The 14,703-nt window shown below is 46.5% G+C and overlaps 2 protein-coding genes across 3 annotated transcripts in view; one reads left to right on the forward strand and one right to left on the reverse strand.

Annotated features, from left to right (window-relative positions):
* CREBRF (CREB3 regulatory factor) overlaps window positions 1–14,703 on the forward strand; it is a 515,923-nt gene that overhangs the window by 172,931 nt on the left and 328,289 nt on the right. The window lies entirely within an intron of this gene.
* On the reverse strand, window positions 5,899–10,877 carry BOD1 (biorientation of chromosomes in cell division 1). Of its 2 annotated transcripts, XM_065734564.1 has the most exons (4): window positions 10,589–10,864; window positions 9,608–9,732; window positions 7,921–8,121; window positions 5,899–6,759 (listed from the first exon to the last, which is right to left on the reverse strand). In XM_065734564.1, exons 1-3 carry the CDS (start codon window positions 10,832–10,834, stop codon window positions 7,923–7,925), a joined length of 570 nt encoding a protein of 189 aa, XP_065590636.1. In that variant the 5' UTR covers window positions 10,835–10,864; the 3' UTR covers window positions 5,899–6,759; window positions 7,921–7,922. The 2 variants fall into 2 exon arrangements, with proteins under 2 accessions (XP_065590636.1, XP_065590637.1); XM_065734565.1 differs by lacking the exon at window positions 7,921–8,121 and having other exon boundaries at window positions 10,589–10,877.

The following is a 14,703-nucleotide window of genomic DNA, read 5'->3' on the forward strand; positions in this document are numbered from 1 at the left end:
AACTTGTTTCTTTTGGAACCCTCTCCCAATCCCCAAGAACATTATTTCCATGCCTTTATTTCTCTTGGATGGGATCTCACATTGCAACCGCCCTGGGTTAACACTACCAGAAGTCTGAAGTGCTGGCGTGGCTGGGAGCGCTCCCATTGATCACCTTCCAGTAACTCCCAGTGCCTCGGTGTCCTGCAGGCTGGTGGCTGAGCTCTGCCTTCACGTCAGCTCAGTTGTATTACATCCCTTTGATTTCACTCTGCAGTAAAGTGCAGCCACAGAAGTAAGGGCTGACATATGTATTACAAGTATGAACATTACTAATTCTTCATCACAGGAAGATTCAAAACTGTCAGGGAGAGGGCACATTCTGTCCTCCTTTCTTCTACGGTCTCTCAGAGCTTCTCTCCTCCAAAACTTGATGCCTCTGGGGTAATACTGATCTTCTGGATGGGAGAGGGACTTTGGGCATAACAGCAAGTGCTGAGCTGGAGAGGGACAGACTCACAGCTCCAAAGACTTCTCGTATCTGAAGCACTGACCAGGAAACCTCCTTTCCATGGGTGCTCTCAAAGGTTTCATACAAGCTTCCATGAGCAATGTGCTGTAGTGCAGACGTGCCAGACTCCAGAGGATACTATGCTGTAAAGATGGCTCTTCCACTCATGGCAGCAGTTCATTCCTCTTCTTCCTTGAATTTGACAAATGGATCCCCACTCTCTCTCCCTTCAGGCAGCTCTGCAGTGTAGTAGGGTTTTGGTCCATGCACCACTGCCACCTGTCATGCAAGATCTGAGAGTCACCCACCAAACCTCCACTTTTCCTTTTTTCTGGCTTCTCAAGGCAGCTGACTTGTGCACGAATGCAATCTGAGAGTGAGTGAGGCTCTGAGGCTCCTGACCATATAAATGGTGTATTTGGGGGTCTTGGTGGATGAAAAGCTGGGCATGAGCCAGCAGTGTGTGCTTGCAGCCCAGAAGGCCAACACTGTCCTGGTCTGCATCGACAGGGGTGGCAGTGGGAAGGGAGGGGATTGTCCCCTCTGCCCTCATGAGGTCTGATCTGGAGTACTGCATCCAGGACTGGGGCTCCCAGCACAAGATGACGTCAAGCTGTTAGAGTGAGTGCAGAGAAGGGCCACAGAGATGATCAGAGGGCTGGAGCACCTCAACCTATGGTTGAAGGAGCTGGGCTTGTTCAACTTTGAGATGAGAAAGCTCTGGGGAGATCTCATTGTAGCATTATAAAAGAACTTATAAGCAGGAGGGGACTGACTTTTTACTCAGTCTAATAGTGATAAGACAAGGGGACATGGCTTTAAACTATAAGATGGGAGACTTAGGTGAGATGTTAGGAAGAAGTTCTTTACTCAGAAGTTGGTATGACACTGGCACCGCAGCCCAGAGCTGTGGATGCCCAATCCCTGGAGTTAGCCGAGGCCAGGTGGGATGGGGCTCTGGGCAGCCTGATCTGGTGGGGGGGGCATTCAGCCCATGGCAGGGGTTGCAACTAGATGGGCTTTAAGGTTGCTTCCAACCCAAGCCATTCTATGATTTTGTAATTTCCTGCCCCAAATGCTCAGGAGCTCTCAGTGAGCTGTGTTCTGGCATGGCCAGCATTGCCAAATGGTAAATATGCCTCAGGACAGCACCTGGTTTCACCAGAAAAAGAAAAAGAAAAGAAAAACCTGTATTTTTATGACAACAACAACAAACAAAAAAAAAGAAAGAGTAAAGAAAATAAAAATTTCATGCCTTGAATGATGCCTCGGGGTTGCCCTTTCTGTCTAACACTTCTTCACCGGGTTGCACTCCTTTTTGCAGAGCTGTGCCGTGCTGTGAGCCAGGGCCGTGAACCCAGCGGCCGCAGCCCCCCCCACGCTGGCTGTACCCTCGCCGGCGCACGTCGGCAGTGGCGGCTGGGAGGAGGGCGAGGGGGGTTAAACCACGGTTGAATAAGGCATGCTGTTCCCTCAGCAACCCCCTCCCTGCGAGCTGGAGCGCGGGGGCTGCTGGACCCCTGCGGCTCTCTGAGACTGATGGAGATGAGACTGGGGAGTCCTTGCCCTGCTGGGTTGCTGGGGAGGCTGTGTAAACGTTTTCGAGGCAGAGCCTCCTCCTGATGCCCCCAGAGAAATGACACTGGGTTTAATCATGTTTGCAAAGTGGAAAGAAATCTGTCCCTGTAAAAATGTAATGAGGTTGGCTGCCAGGCTCCCTCTGCACCTTCACTGCATCCCTAGAGGAAAGAAAGAGAGGAGATATTTCGGGGAGCCAGGAGACATCAGGTATTGCTCCCGGGCTCAGCAGCTGCCCAATACCACTTTTCCATTTTTTACCATCATCTTTTGCATCAGATGATGGTGACATTCAGGCTCCCCATGGGAAGAAGCCCTTGGAACCAACTCTTGCTGTCTGGAGGTGACACCACACAGCACAACCCCAGGAGGGAGGGAGGGCAGAAGCTCAGGTGTGTTCTGGGTGCAGGTGTGCTCAATCTGTGTGCCTGAGCCCCTCAGCTGGGACTGAGCTGGGTGAGAAGCACGGTGCTAGGGCTGAGGGTGAGTGCAGTGGTTGTCTCTCCAGAGCAAGGTAAGGTTGAATGGTCTTTTCTTGGTCTTTTTTTTTTTGGTCTTTCCTCACATTTGTGGCATGGTTTCTACTGGTGGGAGAGGCCAGTAGATGGAAGGCAGGGAGCTCAGGCTAGCGCTGGAGGATGTTTCCTGGGGAAGGTCGTCTTGGTTGGGGCAACCCTTGCTTTGCTGCGTTTTGGTGGTGAGAGTTGGAGATAACTTACCTGGGGCACAAAGTCAAGGCTGGAGGACCTGGAAGTGGTCATGAATGTGCTGGTGCCCCACTGGGAGTGCTGTGGGGGAAGTTTTAAGGCTGGATTTTAGATTTATTTTTTTGTTACAGATGTGTTGTCCTCCTGGTAGAAAAAGTGAAATCCTCAGAGGGTTCTCTGAAGCGGGATTATTTTATCTCTCTTTTGCAGAGTTTAAATGAAATATGAAACTCATAGATGTCATGGTTTTCTATTTCTGTTGTAAATCCTTTCTGAAGTCGGTGCATTTACTGCATGGAGTTACTTGGCTTTCCCAAGGCCCCAACTCTGCGAGGCAAGCTGCAGAACTGTGCCCTGACATGAATTCTGTGGGCAGCAGCTCCCAGCCTGGTGGCTGCAGCAGGACACTGCTGTGCTGTGTTGCCCAGACGAGGGCAGATAATGTTGTTGTGGGCACTGCCCAGCTGTATCTCAGGGCTGGCTTGGTGCCGGTGTGGGCTCAGCACCAGTATTACAAGAATGCAAGCTACCATTCTGACATGATCCCATGGCATTGACGTCTGGGGCTGTGGGCACTGATGTGACTGTTAGAACCCCAGTGTGTTTGTGCCTGACCAGATCAGTGAATTACAGACAGGGGAAGGTGGGGATTTATAGGATTTCACCACCTAAATCTATGCTTTGGAGCTGATTCTTTCCTCCCTTCACTCTCCATAATTCTGCCCAATACGTGGTTCTTGCTATTGAACCTCTTGAGAAATTGAAGTATTTGCTGTGTGATTTGCATTAAACACATATAGCTAGAGCTTATGGGAAAGCTTTGTGAGTTCTTCCTGCACACCTTGCTGCATCATTCACCCAACGGCTGAGGGGCTTTGCCTCTGCTCTGGCTTTCTGAGCAGACGTGGAGACCGAAGCAAGAAGCGATGGTTTATCTCCCTCTTATGGCCGCGCTCAGAATGGCTGCACTGCACGCAGCCTCTTGGTAGGGAGCAAAGGGAGCAGGGAGTGCCTGCTTCGGTGCTTGTGGAAAGGAGACTGCTCACAGGGAATTAAGATGACTTCCCCTTAAGGAAGCTCATTAAATTGTGTTTTGCAATACAATATGAATAGGAAAATACTGTGAAGCGGTCAAACTGTTCTGGTTTCTTGTGGGTTTGAACTGGTAGCGAGAGAAACTGGTCTCCAGTTTGGCAAGAAGCTGGGAATGGGATCCCCTTTGGCTCAGGATCCCTGTTGAAAGAGTCAAATGCTCCCTTAAAGGCTCTCATTGTGATTTCTACCCCTTTGGCACTCCTTTCAGCAGAGATAACAATGATGTATTGATAAATCTCTATTGCAGGCATATTGTCTGTGTCTTGTTAGAACTAGCAATGCATATCCAAATAACAGGAGAGGAAGTGGAGCTGGATGTAGTATGTGGTATGAGATACCTGAACTGCATTGGTGTCCATGTGGCTTCAGAACACTTTGGCAGAGTGTCACATAAATAGCAGCATCACTGATTGATGCTGAGATGCCTCAACTGATCATGTTAAATTAATGTTGTAGTGCTGGGTCTAAACCAAATGAGCCTGTTCTAATTGAAGGTTATGGGCAGGAAGTCAGAAGCAGTCACGTTATCATGATTCCTGAAGTTACTGCTTGTTCTTTCAGATGTGTTAACTGATACAGTGCAGGCCTCTGGCATTTTGTAGCAGTGCTTCAGATGCTCAAGAGCCCACTTTGCACTTGCAAAAGGACTAGGAGAATGTCTGCGTCCAAAATCCAGGCTCAGGTGACACACTGTAGTCTCGATAAGGTGGTTAGCAGCTGTGTATCTTGCTGATTGATCTTATCAACATTGGAATGCCATGTCTGTGAAAACCTTAAGCATTGTGTCAGTAGTTTTGGATTAGAGCTCAGCACAGCAGCACTTACTGTATTGCTGGAACTTGGATCCATAGGCTACAAACCTCCAGGACACCTCACTTTGCAGGAAAGCTGCAAAGATGTGTGTCATACACTGTCCAGACTAATTCCTCAAGCCTGCTTTTGCCAGAAGGGTCGGCTGGACAAACTTAATTAATACAGTCCACTTCCTTGTGCTCTGCCATGTCTGGCTTAAGTGACTAGAGCAATCAATCAAGCCCGGAGGCAGCCCAGGAAAGTGCAGCAGCTGATGCAAAGAATGTATGCTCATGGCTTTTTCAGCGGGTTTCCATCGTTGTCTTAACCTTCTTCATCCTCCTTTGTTTGCTGGAAGTCTTTCTTTGGAGTCTGTGGTACCCTGCTTTTACTTATTCTATTGCTCCCTCTGAAGATTAGGACTTTTTTGCTTCACTGTATTTAGGACACATTGGGATGCGTGGCAACTCTTCATCTCCTGTACCTACCTGCTAAGGCAGGCTGGCCCCTGTACCCTCTGGAGTCCGCCATTTCCATAGGGCAAAGCAAACACTGAACAGCAGGTCTGGTTTTCCAAGAATGCAATTACCTGTTTTCTTTAGACCGCAGTTAGTGTCTTGTATGAATATACTGATCCAAGAAAGCGAACTTGATGTATTAAATGACTGACCAGGAACATTCAGCTTGAATGTATGACTGTGAAATCAGGCCTGCATCTTCCCAGTGCACTGTCCTGTCTCTTCAGCTCCACAAATATCTAGCTGCTCACTGAATTACTCATCTTAGACCTGTCAACCTCACTAGACTCCTTCGATAGCATTTAACCCATCAAGCATAGCAATGTGAACCAACTAGTTAACTTTCTGAAACCCTACTAGATCAGGAACAATGTCACTTCTTCAGTAGAACTGTATTCTCAACTCATTCCTTGTTCCAGTATGAAGCTTGTTTCTGACAAACATATATAATCAATGGACATTATCCCCCCACTGCTTCATGATAAAGACTAAAGATGTGTTTCCAAAGCTTGTTATCTTATAGCTGCTCATCTGTGGTTAACAAAGTATTGTCAGAGAAAGATTCATTCATGAACTGAATAAGGTTGCACTTCCTTTAGGGTTCCAGCATTTAGGATTCCTGGATTTTTTTTAAGTACTTTTTCCTTAGAGGAAAAAAAACCAAAACCAACCAACCAAACAAAAAACCAAGAAGCGTGACTCCAGCTCTGTCAATTGCTTTTAAAGTTTTTTTATTGCAAAAGGTACAGACATTTGCAGGCAGAATACTTAATTGCATTCTCTACTTGACTGTCATCCAGGGGACACTGCATGCATTCAAGCTGAAAGCATTGGGCAGTTTCCACGAGGCACCTGAGAAATTTCATGGGAAAGTCTTTCAAGTTGAAAGAGACAAGTTTCAAACTGATCACCCACTCTGGTGCCCTTTGCTTCCCACAGTTACCTGGGAAATAAGAATTAAACCAGCTATAGTCATAGCTAACTGTAAACATTTTCCTGTGATGCAACAGAAATTATTGGGATAATTGATCCTGAAGTGTTCTTTCCAGTTTTAAACAGGAAATGTATTTTTAGAGCAATCAGTGCAACAGATTACAGCTGACTTGGCCCCTATACTCCCTCCTGCATTACGCAGTCAAGGTGTATGATGTCTCCTCTCATTTGGACTATATAAATGTTACAGCTGGCATGTGGTCGGTCACCAACAGGCTGCCCCACACCCCAGAACAGCTATTCTTCCTGCTCCCAAGTCTAACATCAACTCAAAGCACTTCCTTGTTCCCTCCAAACAAGATAAGAGTTCTGCTTTTTTCATCCCACCCTCTCCCCTGAAGGCATGATTAATAAGAACACACGCTGCTCTCTGTACTGCCATTAACAGCAAAAATATCTTCACGTTTTGGCTGTCCCTCCACACACAGAACTCTGGGTACATCTGAATTTCTGTCCCTTCCAACAAGTCAGATACAGGGTAATCGTCTTTGGCAGACAGCAATCCTGCACCAAATGGAACAACTAATCCATTGTCAATCTAACAGGACGTGTTCTCCAACTGCAGCTGCTTAGTATCAGGAACTCACTGCAAGAAAGAAAAAGAGTTTAGAGGATGGTACTCTCAAGAATAAATGCATTTGCATATGTAAGAATATATTAACAGCAGTGCTTAGCTGCAGGTCATAGTGGATTTCAAATTAGTTGAACCAGACAAATGCAGAGATGTTCCAAGGCACTGTGTCTGCAAGTCACAGATGACTAAGTAACCTGGGATGGTACTACAGCCATTTTTAACTTCTATCACTTCATTAAAACCCCATGCTAATTGCTGTAATCATTCCAAGCATAAATAACCAACAGTAGCTGTTCTTATCATCATCTGTATCAACTGTAGGTTGAAGGGAAAAAAAAACCTGCTTTCAGAAAGTACTAAGAAAAATTCACAATTAAAAGCCATACTGCATGAAAGAAGCAAGTTGAGCAGCAAAGCTGCAGATTGAAAATTTCTATCAAGGCAGTATTCCTCAGTAATGTGGACAGTACGAAGCAGGGCCTTAAGGATGGGGTGCACAGTCATCTGTGTGAAGACAGAGCGGTAATTATTGCTCCCTGAGGCCCCTCGTGTTATTTTAATCACAAAAGCCAGAATGAACTTGTCTGCGACAAAGGCACCTTCAGTCCTTTCAGCTGGAAAGATACAGGTTGCTCTATTTAAACCAGTCAATTGGAAATGAAGTTATTCACTCTGAGACATTACCCTTACTGAATATTTCAGCCACTAACAATTCAACACTCCAGTGTAAGTTCTAAAGAAGAGCTATCTAAAAACTTCAATGCTAAAGCGCAATAACTTGTCACCACTCCACTCTCAGTTGTATTTCAGTAAAAGATTTATCTTTTTAATCCATTTGATGGTGTTCTGAAAGCTGTCCAGCCAATTCCTTGCTGATCTCTAGCAGTCACGCTTTCATAGGAGTAAAAGGCCTTTTGTTCTGATCCAAAACCAGCACCCGCAGAGCCCACAGTGTTCCCTGATAGCTGTTTTACATCATACCTATGTTTTCAGTTCTAATATATTTTTAGCAAATAATTAAGTGGAAGCAGCTCAGATGACAGTCTGACACAGGCAACATGCTGATGATCATAGTGCCCTCGAGTCAGAAAGAATACGATGCCTTCTCTATTTTACATTACACAAACTACAGATGTGAGGTACATAAAAAGCGTAAGTGCAGAAATACAAGACCTTTAGGATGCATCCTGAGATGGAGCAGGAGGATCTTTATTCTCGGGCTCTGGAGGAGGAGCTGGCACACTTTCCTCTTTCTTTTGTGCAGCCAAAAATTCATGAATTGCCCTCTCTATCTGGGGCCTGAAGATGTGGTTTAGCTTTGGATCCACCACCTGAGAAATAATTCTGTCCACTCCAGCTTCCAGCATTCCTGACCTTGGACAAAGACAAAGAAGTCATTCAGTTCCTCTGAAAAACTTCTCCCCAATCTCCTCCAGTAACTCTCTAGAGCCCTTCTGTCAACTGCAATTAGCATTAACATGGTGAGAACTGCAGCCCACTCAGAAGATCCTTAACAGGGAACTGTTTCAAACACCTATTTCCACCCAACCCCCTCTCAATTCTCTCCATGGAATTAATGACTGACATCTGGTCTTCCAGGTACTTACATGGTACACTGGACAAGAGCCACTTTAATAGGGCTTACGTGGAAACGAGGTCAACATGAAAGCAAATAAACACATTTGGGCACAAACAGGGGAAACAAGCTATTCTGAGGAGGGCAGGTGAAAGCAGTAGTCTTTTTTTGCTGATGAGGGAGGAAAGGCCTTCCCCCTGCTAACATTACTGTCACTCACTCCTTGTAACTGTTAGTCTAGACAGATGGGTATTAATTAAGAAAATAAGCACACGTAGCACACGGCAAAGTTTCTGGAACTGGGCACTAGTAACTCAAATGACTTATTGCTTCAGGGGCTGTGTCACACTCTTGGACTGCAGGGCACAGGCAGTCTAGAGGGCTTAAGTCATGTCTGCAAGGGAGCAGGGGCCAGGAAGTGGAGACACTGCCTGGTGTTTAGAAAAGCAGCCACAAGACTAATAATATTGGTGAGCAACTGGGTGCAGGGTCACTGCACGTCATATCACCTCCAAGTAACAGCATGTGTGTACGTGCAGCCAACAAAAAACAGCTATCTAGAGGCACGCCTTGACAGCCTGCAGCACTCGGTCTTGCACTTGTACTGACATGGACTCTTCAAAATCCCTATTGCTGCTTTTTTATTCCTTATTCCAGTAGCCTACATAGAGTGAGCACTTTATGTTTTTCTAACTATAGACTCTGACACAACACTTTTCTATCACCATTTTATTTCTGTGGTTGATTAGCATGAAATAAGGAGCCTGAAGTCACAGAAGTGCCAAGGACTTCAAGCACAGACAGGAAATTCTGTAATTCCAGTGAATATCCTCTTCTCTCATTAAAGAAGAAACACCAAAACTAACATTAAATACTATTGATTCATAGTGTCCATCAAGAGAAATACAGCTTCTGTGTGTGAGACATACTAATGACTTTCCTTATGAGAAAAAGTGCCATTACAAAGTTCATTACTGCCTTCTCCCCAGAGCTGTACTGCTCTTATTCATACTTCAGCCTATGAAACAGCAAGAGGTACAAAACCTAAGTGTCTAAGCAGCACAGTTCAATCAAGCCTTTCTGTCATGCTAGAAGCATATCTTCAACAGCTGAAAAAAGCTACTCTGTGTATCAGGCTAGCCTAGTTCCACTACTGCCTGCTAGTGGCTGCAGGCAACAACAGAAGGTTGTTCTGCAAATTATTAGTCCTGGGTGATGAGATAGATGGTTGTACGCTGCTTATCAAAGAGCATTACCAGTGGTACACGAACACCGCTTACTTACTGAATCACGCTCTGCCTTAGCCCGTTTCGTAATTGGTTTTTGTTCATTGTTGGATTCCATTCCTGTTTGTCCAGATGGGTTGATACAAAGTTGTCCACCTTCTGCCTCAAATTTTGATAGGCTGGCTAAAAAAGAGTAAAATCCAGTTAAACCAGTAAAATCCCAAATCCCTTGCCAGAATCTTTCATAGTACTTCTTTTGTTGTGTACACTACTGTTTTGTTGCCCACATTCTCCATCCCTTCACCTTCTGAACAAAGGTGAGCTTGTACTTAACAACACAACTGGTAATTGCAAGTAACAGTTTGTTGGAGTAGCATTACAATAACTGAATAGCAGGATAGATTTTTTTAAGAGTGGCTGCCTGCTCATAATGCTACTCAGTGAAACGCAAGCTGCACGTGCAGACAGGTGTTGTTTAAACAAAGCTGCTCTTGTCTGGAAACCCTCTAACAGAGAATTCCTATGGAACCAACTAACATTATAGCTAACAGAAAAAAGTTACTCGTCTCTGTGAGGCTTCTACAGAAATAAAAAATTCGAAGAGTTTCATCAGTAGAAACGGGTGAAGGGCTGGTCGCAGGAATCAACGCTCAGGAACAGCCCGTACTGTGCGAGCAAAGCGTGTGACAACACATTTTACGATTTGAACGCACGCATATGGGACTGTGTGCACACGGAATGATAAACGAGCGCTGCTAACAGAAGTGCACCTATCCGTGCAGCCCTGGCGGTGTGAGGGACGGTTCTCAGCTGCTGGGCACGGGCTGGGATGGCTGCAGGCGCCGGAACGTGGTCCTGGCTCAACACATCGCAGTTTAAGGGAGCAAAGCGCCGTTGTGGCGGGGAGCTGACGGCGAACGGAGCTCACGCGGTGGCTGAGGAAGCAAACCGAATTCCGACACGGCCGCTGGATGTGTAACCGCGCCGTTTCGAGCGGACAACGCACCCTCGTGGGCACAACCCGCTCCGGCGGCGTTACCTTGGTGTCCACGTCGGCCAAGCAGTCCCGACGGAAGCCATCGAACAGGCCGCGGCTCTTGAGCTGCTCCACGATGATGGCGATGAGCTGCGCGTCCCCGGGCGGCAGCGAGGCCGGGTTGGTGGCGCCGGGCCCGGAGCCCGAGGCCGCGCCGCCCGCGCTCCCCGCACCGCTTCCGCCGCCCGCGCCGCCGCCGCCGCCTCCACCCCCCGGGGCGGCCCCACCGGCGCCGCCGCTCTCGGACATGGCGCACGGCCCGAACCCGGGGCCCGCCAGCGGCTGCGGCCGTTCGCGGCGGCGCGCCGCGTTTTGCGCAGGCGCGCCGCGTTGCATCACGGAGAAGCGAGTCCTTCCCAGGAGCGGCCCTTATTGGGCCGCGAGGCGCGGCCTGGCGTGGGAGAACTACAGCTCCCAGCGTGCACCGCGACGGCACGCCGCCGGATCCCGCGGAGAAAGGCGGCTTCCGGCAGAGGGCACCCGCGGCCGTCTCTCGGCGGTGTCCGTGGCCCCGGGCCAGGTGTGGTGCGAGGTGTATTGATTAGACCATGATTTTTCCATTGCCTGCGTGTTCTCAGTTTGGGAACAGGGTAAAGGGGAGAGGAAAAAAAAAGTAATTTGTTAGCCCCAATGGGAGATTAGGTATAGAATCATAGGAAGGCTTGGTTTGGAATGGACTTCAAATATCATCTAGTTCCAACCCCCTGCTCCAGGCAGGGTTGCCAACCACTAAATCAAGCACTGTATTGCCCAGGGCCCCATCCAACCTGGCGGTATGCAGGCTGTCCCTTCTCTGAAGAAATTTTTCCCCATAAATCCAACCAATTTATAAAAAAATACATTCAAATTAATTTTAAAGATTTCCTTTCTAATATCCATGTAGGAAAAATCCCCCAAGGAATCAAAAAACAAGGGGAAACCATGGGAAGTAACATAAATGTCAGGTTTCATCACCACTGCCACCTTCAGTTTGTCCTGCAGGAATGGCTTTCTTGTTGGACATGAGGTCACAGGAGATGGAGAACGCTCATGATCTGTGCCCCTGCAAGTTCCTAGTGGAGGCAGAGATTATACTGAACAGCTTTAGTGTGTGCAACATAAAAACCTGCTGCTCCAGAGCTGTAGGAACCACCTCCCTTCCTCCCAGCGCTGGGACCTCCAGCAGTACAAGACCCAAATCTGTTGTGCCCTTCTTAGCAGCTGAGCTTTTTCCCTGGTGTGTTTGCAACCTAGATATTGCCCTGGTATGCCTGTGCATGAGAACTTTAAAGTATGTTTTAGTGCAAGCTGACTCGGAACAAAGGTTAATCTGGCAGAACACGTGCAGTGCCCACTGGCTTTGTGCCAGGTTTGCTTGCTCTGCAGAGTGTTACTGTTCTGCAGAAGCTCAGACTGCTCTCTTCAGCTGTGCTGAGGAGCACAGCCCAAGTCCCCTGTGCTGTGCTAGTGACAACAGAGCCATGCAGAGAGCCCCGAGCTGGCTGTTTGGTTTTTCTATCAGACCTTGAGTCAGTTAATGAAGCACTTGTCGTGCACTCGGGGCGCTGGGGTCAGTGCTGCAGCAGGCTTGCTTTGACAACCAGGGGAAGTGCTAGTGTTTTTAGATCCTGTGGATTTACAGAGTGAACAGCTTGGCTACACAGGTGGCAAATTATTGGAAGAGTTGAGAAGTCAAAGGAATGCTCACCAGCCCATAATTCTCTCCTGAAGAATGCACACTCAGCTTGCCAGCCAAAGCCCCTGGAAGAAAACGTGTATTCCCTGCATGTTTGCCATTCATGTTGGGCAACATATCATCCACAGAGCATGTGTTCTAAGTATTACACACATTCTGCATTGGCTTTCAGTCAAACTAAGCCCCCAACCCTGCAAATGTGGATATGGCCTAAGCATACACCCAGCTTTCCTAGTGGTAAGGATTCCAAGCACAGATTTATTCCTGATGTTTGGTTTTCATGTATTGTTTGCAAACTTGGGCCCCACTGCATTATAATTATTACTGATCCGATACTTCATATTGCAATTCATACATTGGTTTATTTTTACATATAAATGCCTATACATGAGTGTACATACGCATAATGGACCTGCTAAATATTGGAGTGTTATAACAGCAGGTACACAGAGACTTAGGCAAACAGATTTTGAATATAATTATATATTATTTTTGTATATATTATGCCTATATTGTAGTTTACACCTTGTTGCTGAAGCATTTGGGAACACAGAGTACTGTAGTTCTAAGGACCTAAGAAAAATATGTAAGGCAGAGCTGCTGCAGAACTTTTCAGAGGTGATGCATGCTGTGTCCTCAAACAGAAATGTCACTGTTGTTCATTCTTATATCATTGTTTCCATTATTATGAAAGGCTGAAAGCATGTGGGAAAAATAATATAAATATTATTGCCGTATATGCAGAAGGGGGTAATTTTCCACTCTAGACTGTCAAAAGAAACCTTGTAGTGCCTCTGTGTAATATAATCCATTGGGGTCATTGGCTTTCATCTGAAGTCTTCACATGTTTTATAAATGTTTATTAAAAAATGCTGATTAAGTTGTTAAATTCAGTAACTGCCTTGCTTTGCAGGGAAACGAAAGCTTTTTGGTGGTAAGGTGAATTGCTTGCAATGGCTCTGGAATGCAGTGTCAGAGATGAGAATAAATAGTGGACTATCTGTGCGAACTGTTGGACTAATTCAGGTTCCTCAGAGTGCAGTGTTTACCTTTCCTGGAGCCCGTGCTTGCACTGAGCAGTATCTCACTTTCCATACTGTGAATTTTACCAGTGAGGGCAGTACTGCTGTAGAAACCACGCTGAGGAGTGGTGTGCGTGGGATAAACTGCTGCTTATTCCCAATCTTTGTTTTAATATCTGTGTCAGGATAACATGCTAGTGGAGCATTGCTTGTTTTCACTGCATTACCTTTCCTGAAATGCTTCCCTGGCACTTTGTGTATTGAACCTGAGCAGTGTTTGACCCTTTTCTTCTCCTTGCCCTGTCCTACCTCAGCCTGGGGAATGAAACCCCATATTTAGAGCTTCTGAGCGGGAGGAAAGTGTGACATGCTGCAGCATTTAGGGACCTAATGCTGTCTGACAGCTGATTGGAAATACACTGGTGTCAGAAAGGGAACCAGCTGTTCCCTTACCTTCTGGAGGGAGGCAAGGACTGCGCTGACACATGCTGGAGTGGAGCAGCAATTACTCTGATGTTAGAGGATGAAAAGATGAAAATGAGTAGGCTGAAAATTAATTTCTTTTGCCCCTCTGTTTCATGCATCCATCAGCAGTACATCTGGGCACTGTGGATCTAATTTAAATGTGTCATTTCTGTCCCAAAAGATCATATTTGCTGTACTTTCTGCTCTCTAGTCAATGGTACAAGCATGAAGTAGAGGTTATTTCTATGTTTCGCTTTAGCCTGTTTCTTTGTGGGCAAGTGCATATGTACATCTATGCAGAGACTCATAACACATGTAAGTTACTTGTCCCTTATTTACAGCTTGAAGTTTTCCTCCTTTCTCCAAGGACCTGCAGCTCTTGACCTTTTAGCCTAGTAAATTATTTACACATGAAACAGTGAATCAAAATGATGGGTCTCAGGAAGATGCTGCTTACTCTCAAGGAACAAAACCACATTTCTTCATGAAATCTCCTTCCCGAGGCTTTCATGGTAGGCTTGTGTGTCCTGTCCTCCTCATCCCACCCCATTATGAGAAGTAGAGGCCCTCCTTTTTCACACGGCTGTTTCATTTGCAAAGGGAAATATCTTTCTGCCTCCGATTTAAAAATATCCCCTTGACATTTTAGGGATGAGGTGAGAAGATATTAATTTGATATCCTTCTGGAACTGCAAAACAATGAAAGAATGCAAAGAAAAGGTGTGCAGAACAGCCCGAGTTGCTACAGAAATCCTGAACTGAGATAGATAGCAGCAGACTTGGAGATGCTTACAGCTCTAAGCTAAAAGCCATCTGCTTCGTGGAGCTTCTGGCTCATTCCTTGTGTGATCAACTCCACCTGACAGGCAGGCTTGTTGGTTGTGATGTGCTGAATGTTGTGTCTGGAGAGCACAGCCATGGCTGCACAGTTCTGCTTTCATGTGGGACTTGGGAGG

Source organism: Cyrtonyx montezumae, unplaced genomic scaffold (assembly GCF_038088225.1).
Source record: "Cyrtonyx montezumae isolate F1298 unplaced genomic scaffold, pur_monq_1.0 scaffold_18, whole genome shotgun sequence".
NCBI lineage: Eukaryota > Metazoa > Chordata > Aves > Galliformes > Odontophoridae > Cyrtonyx > Cyrtonyx montezumae.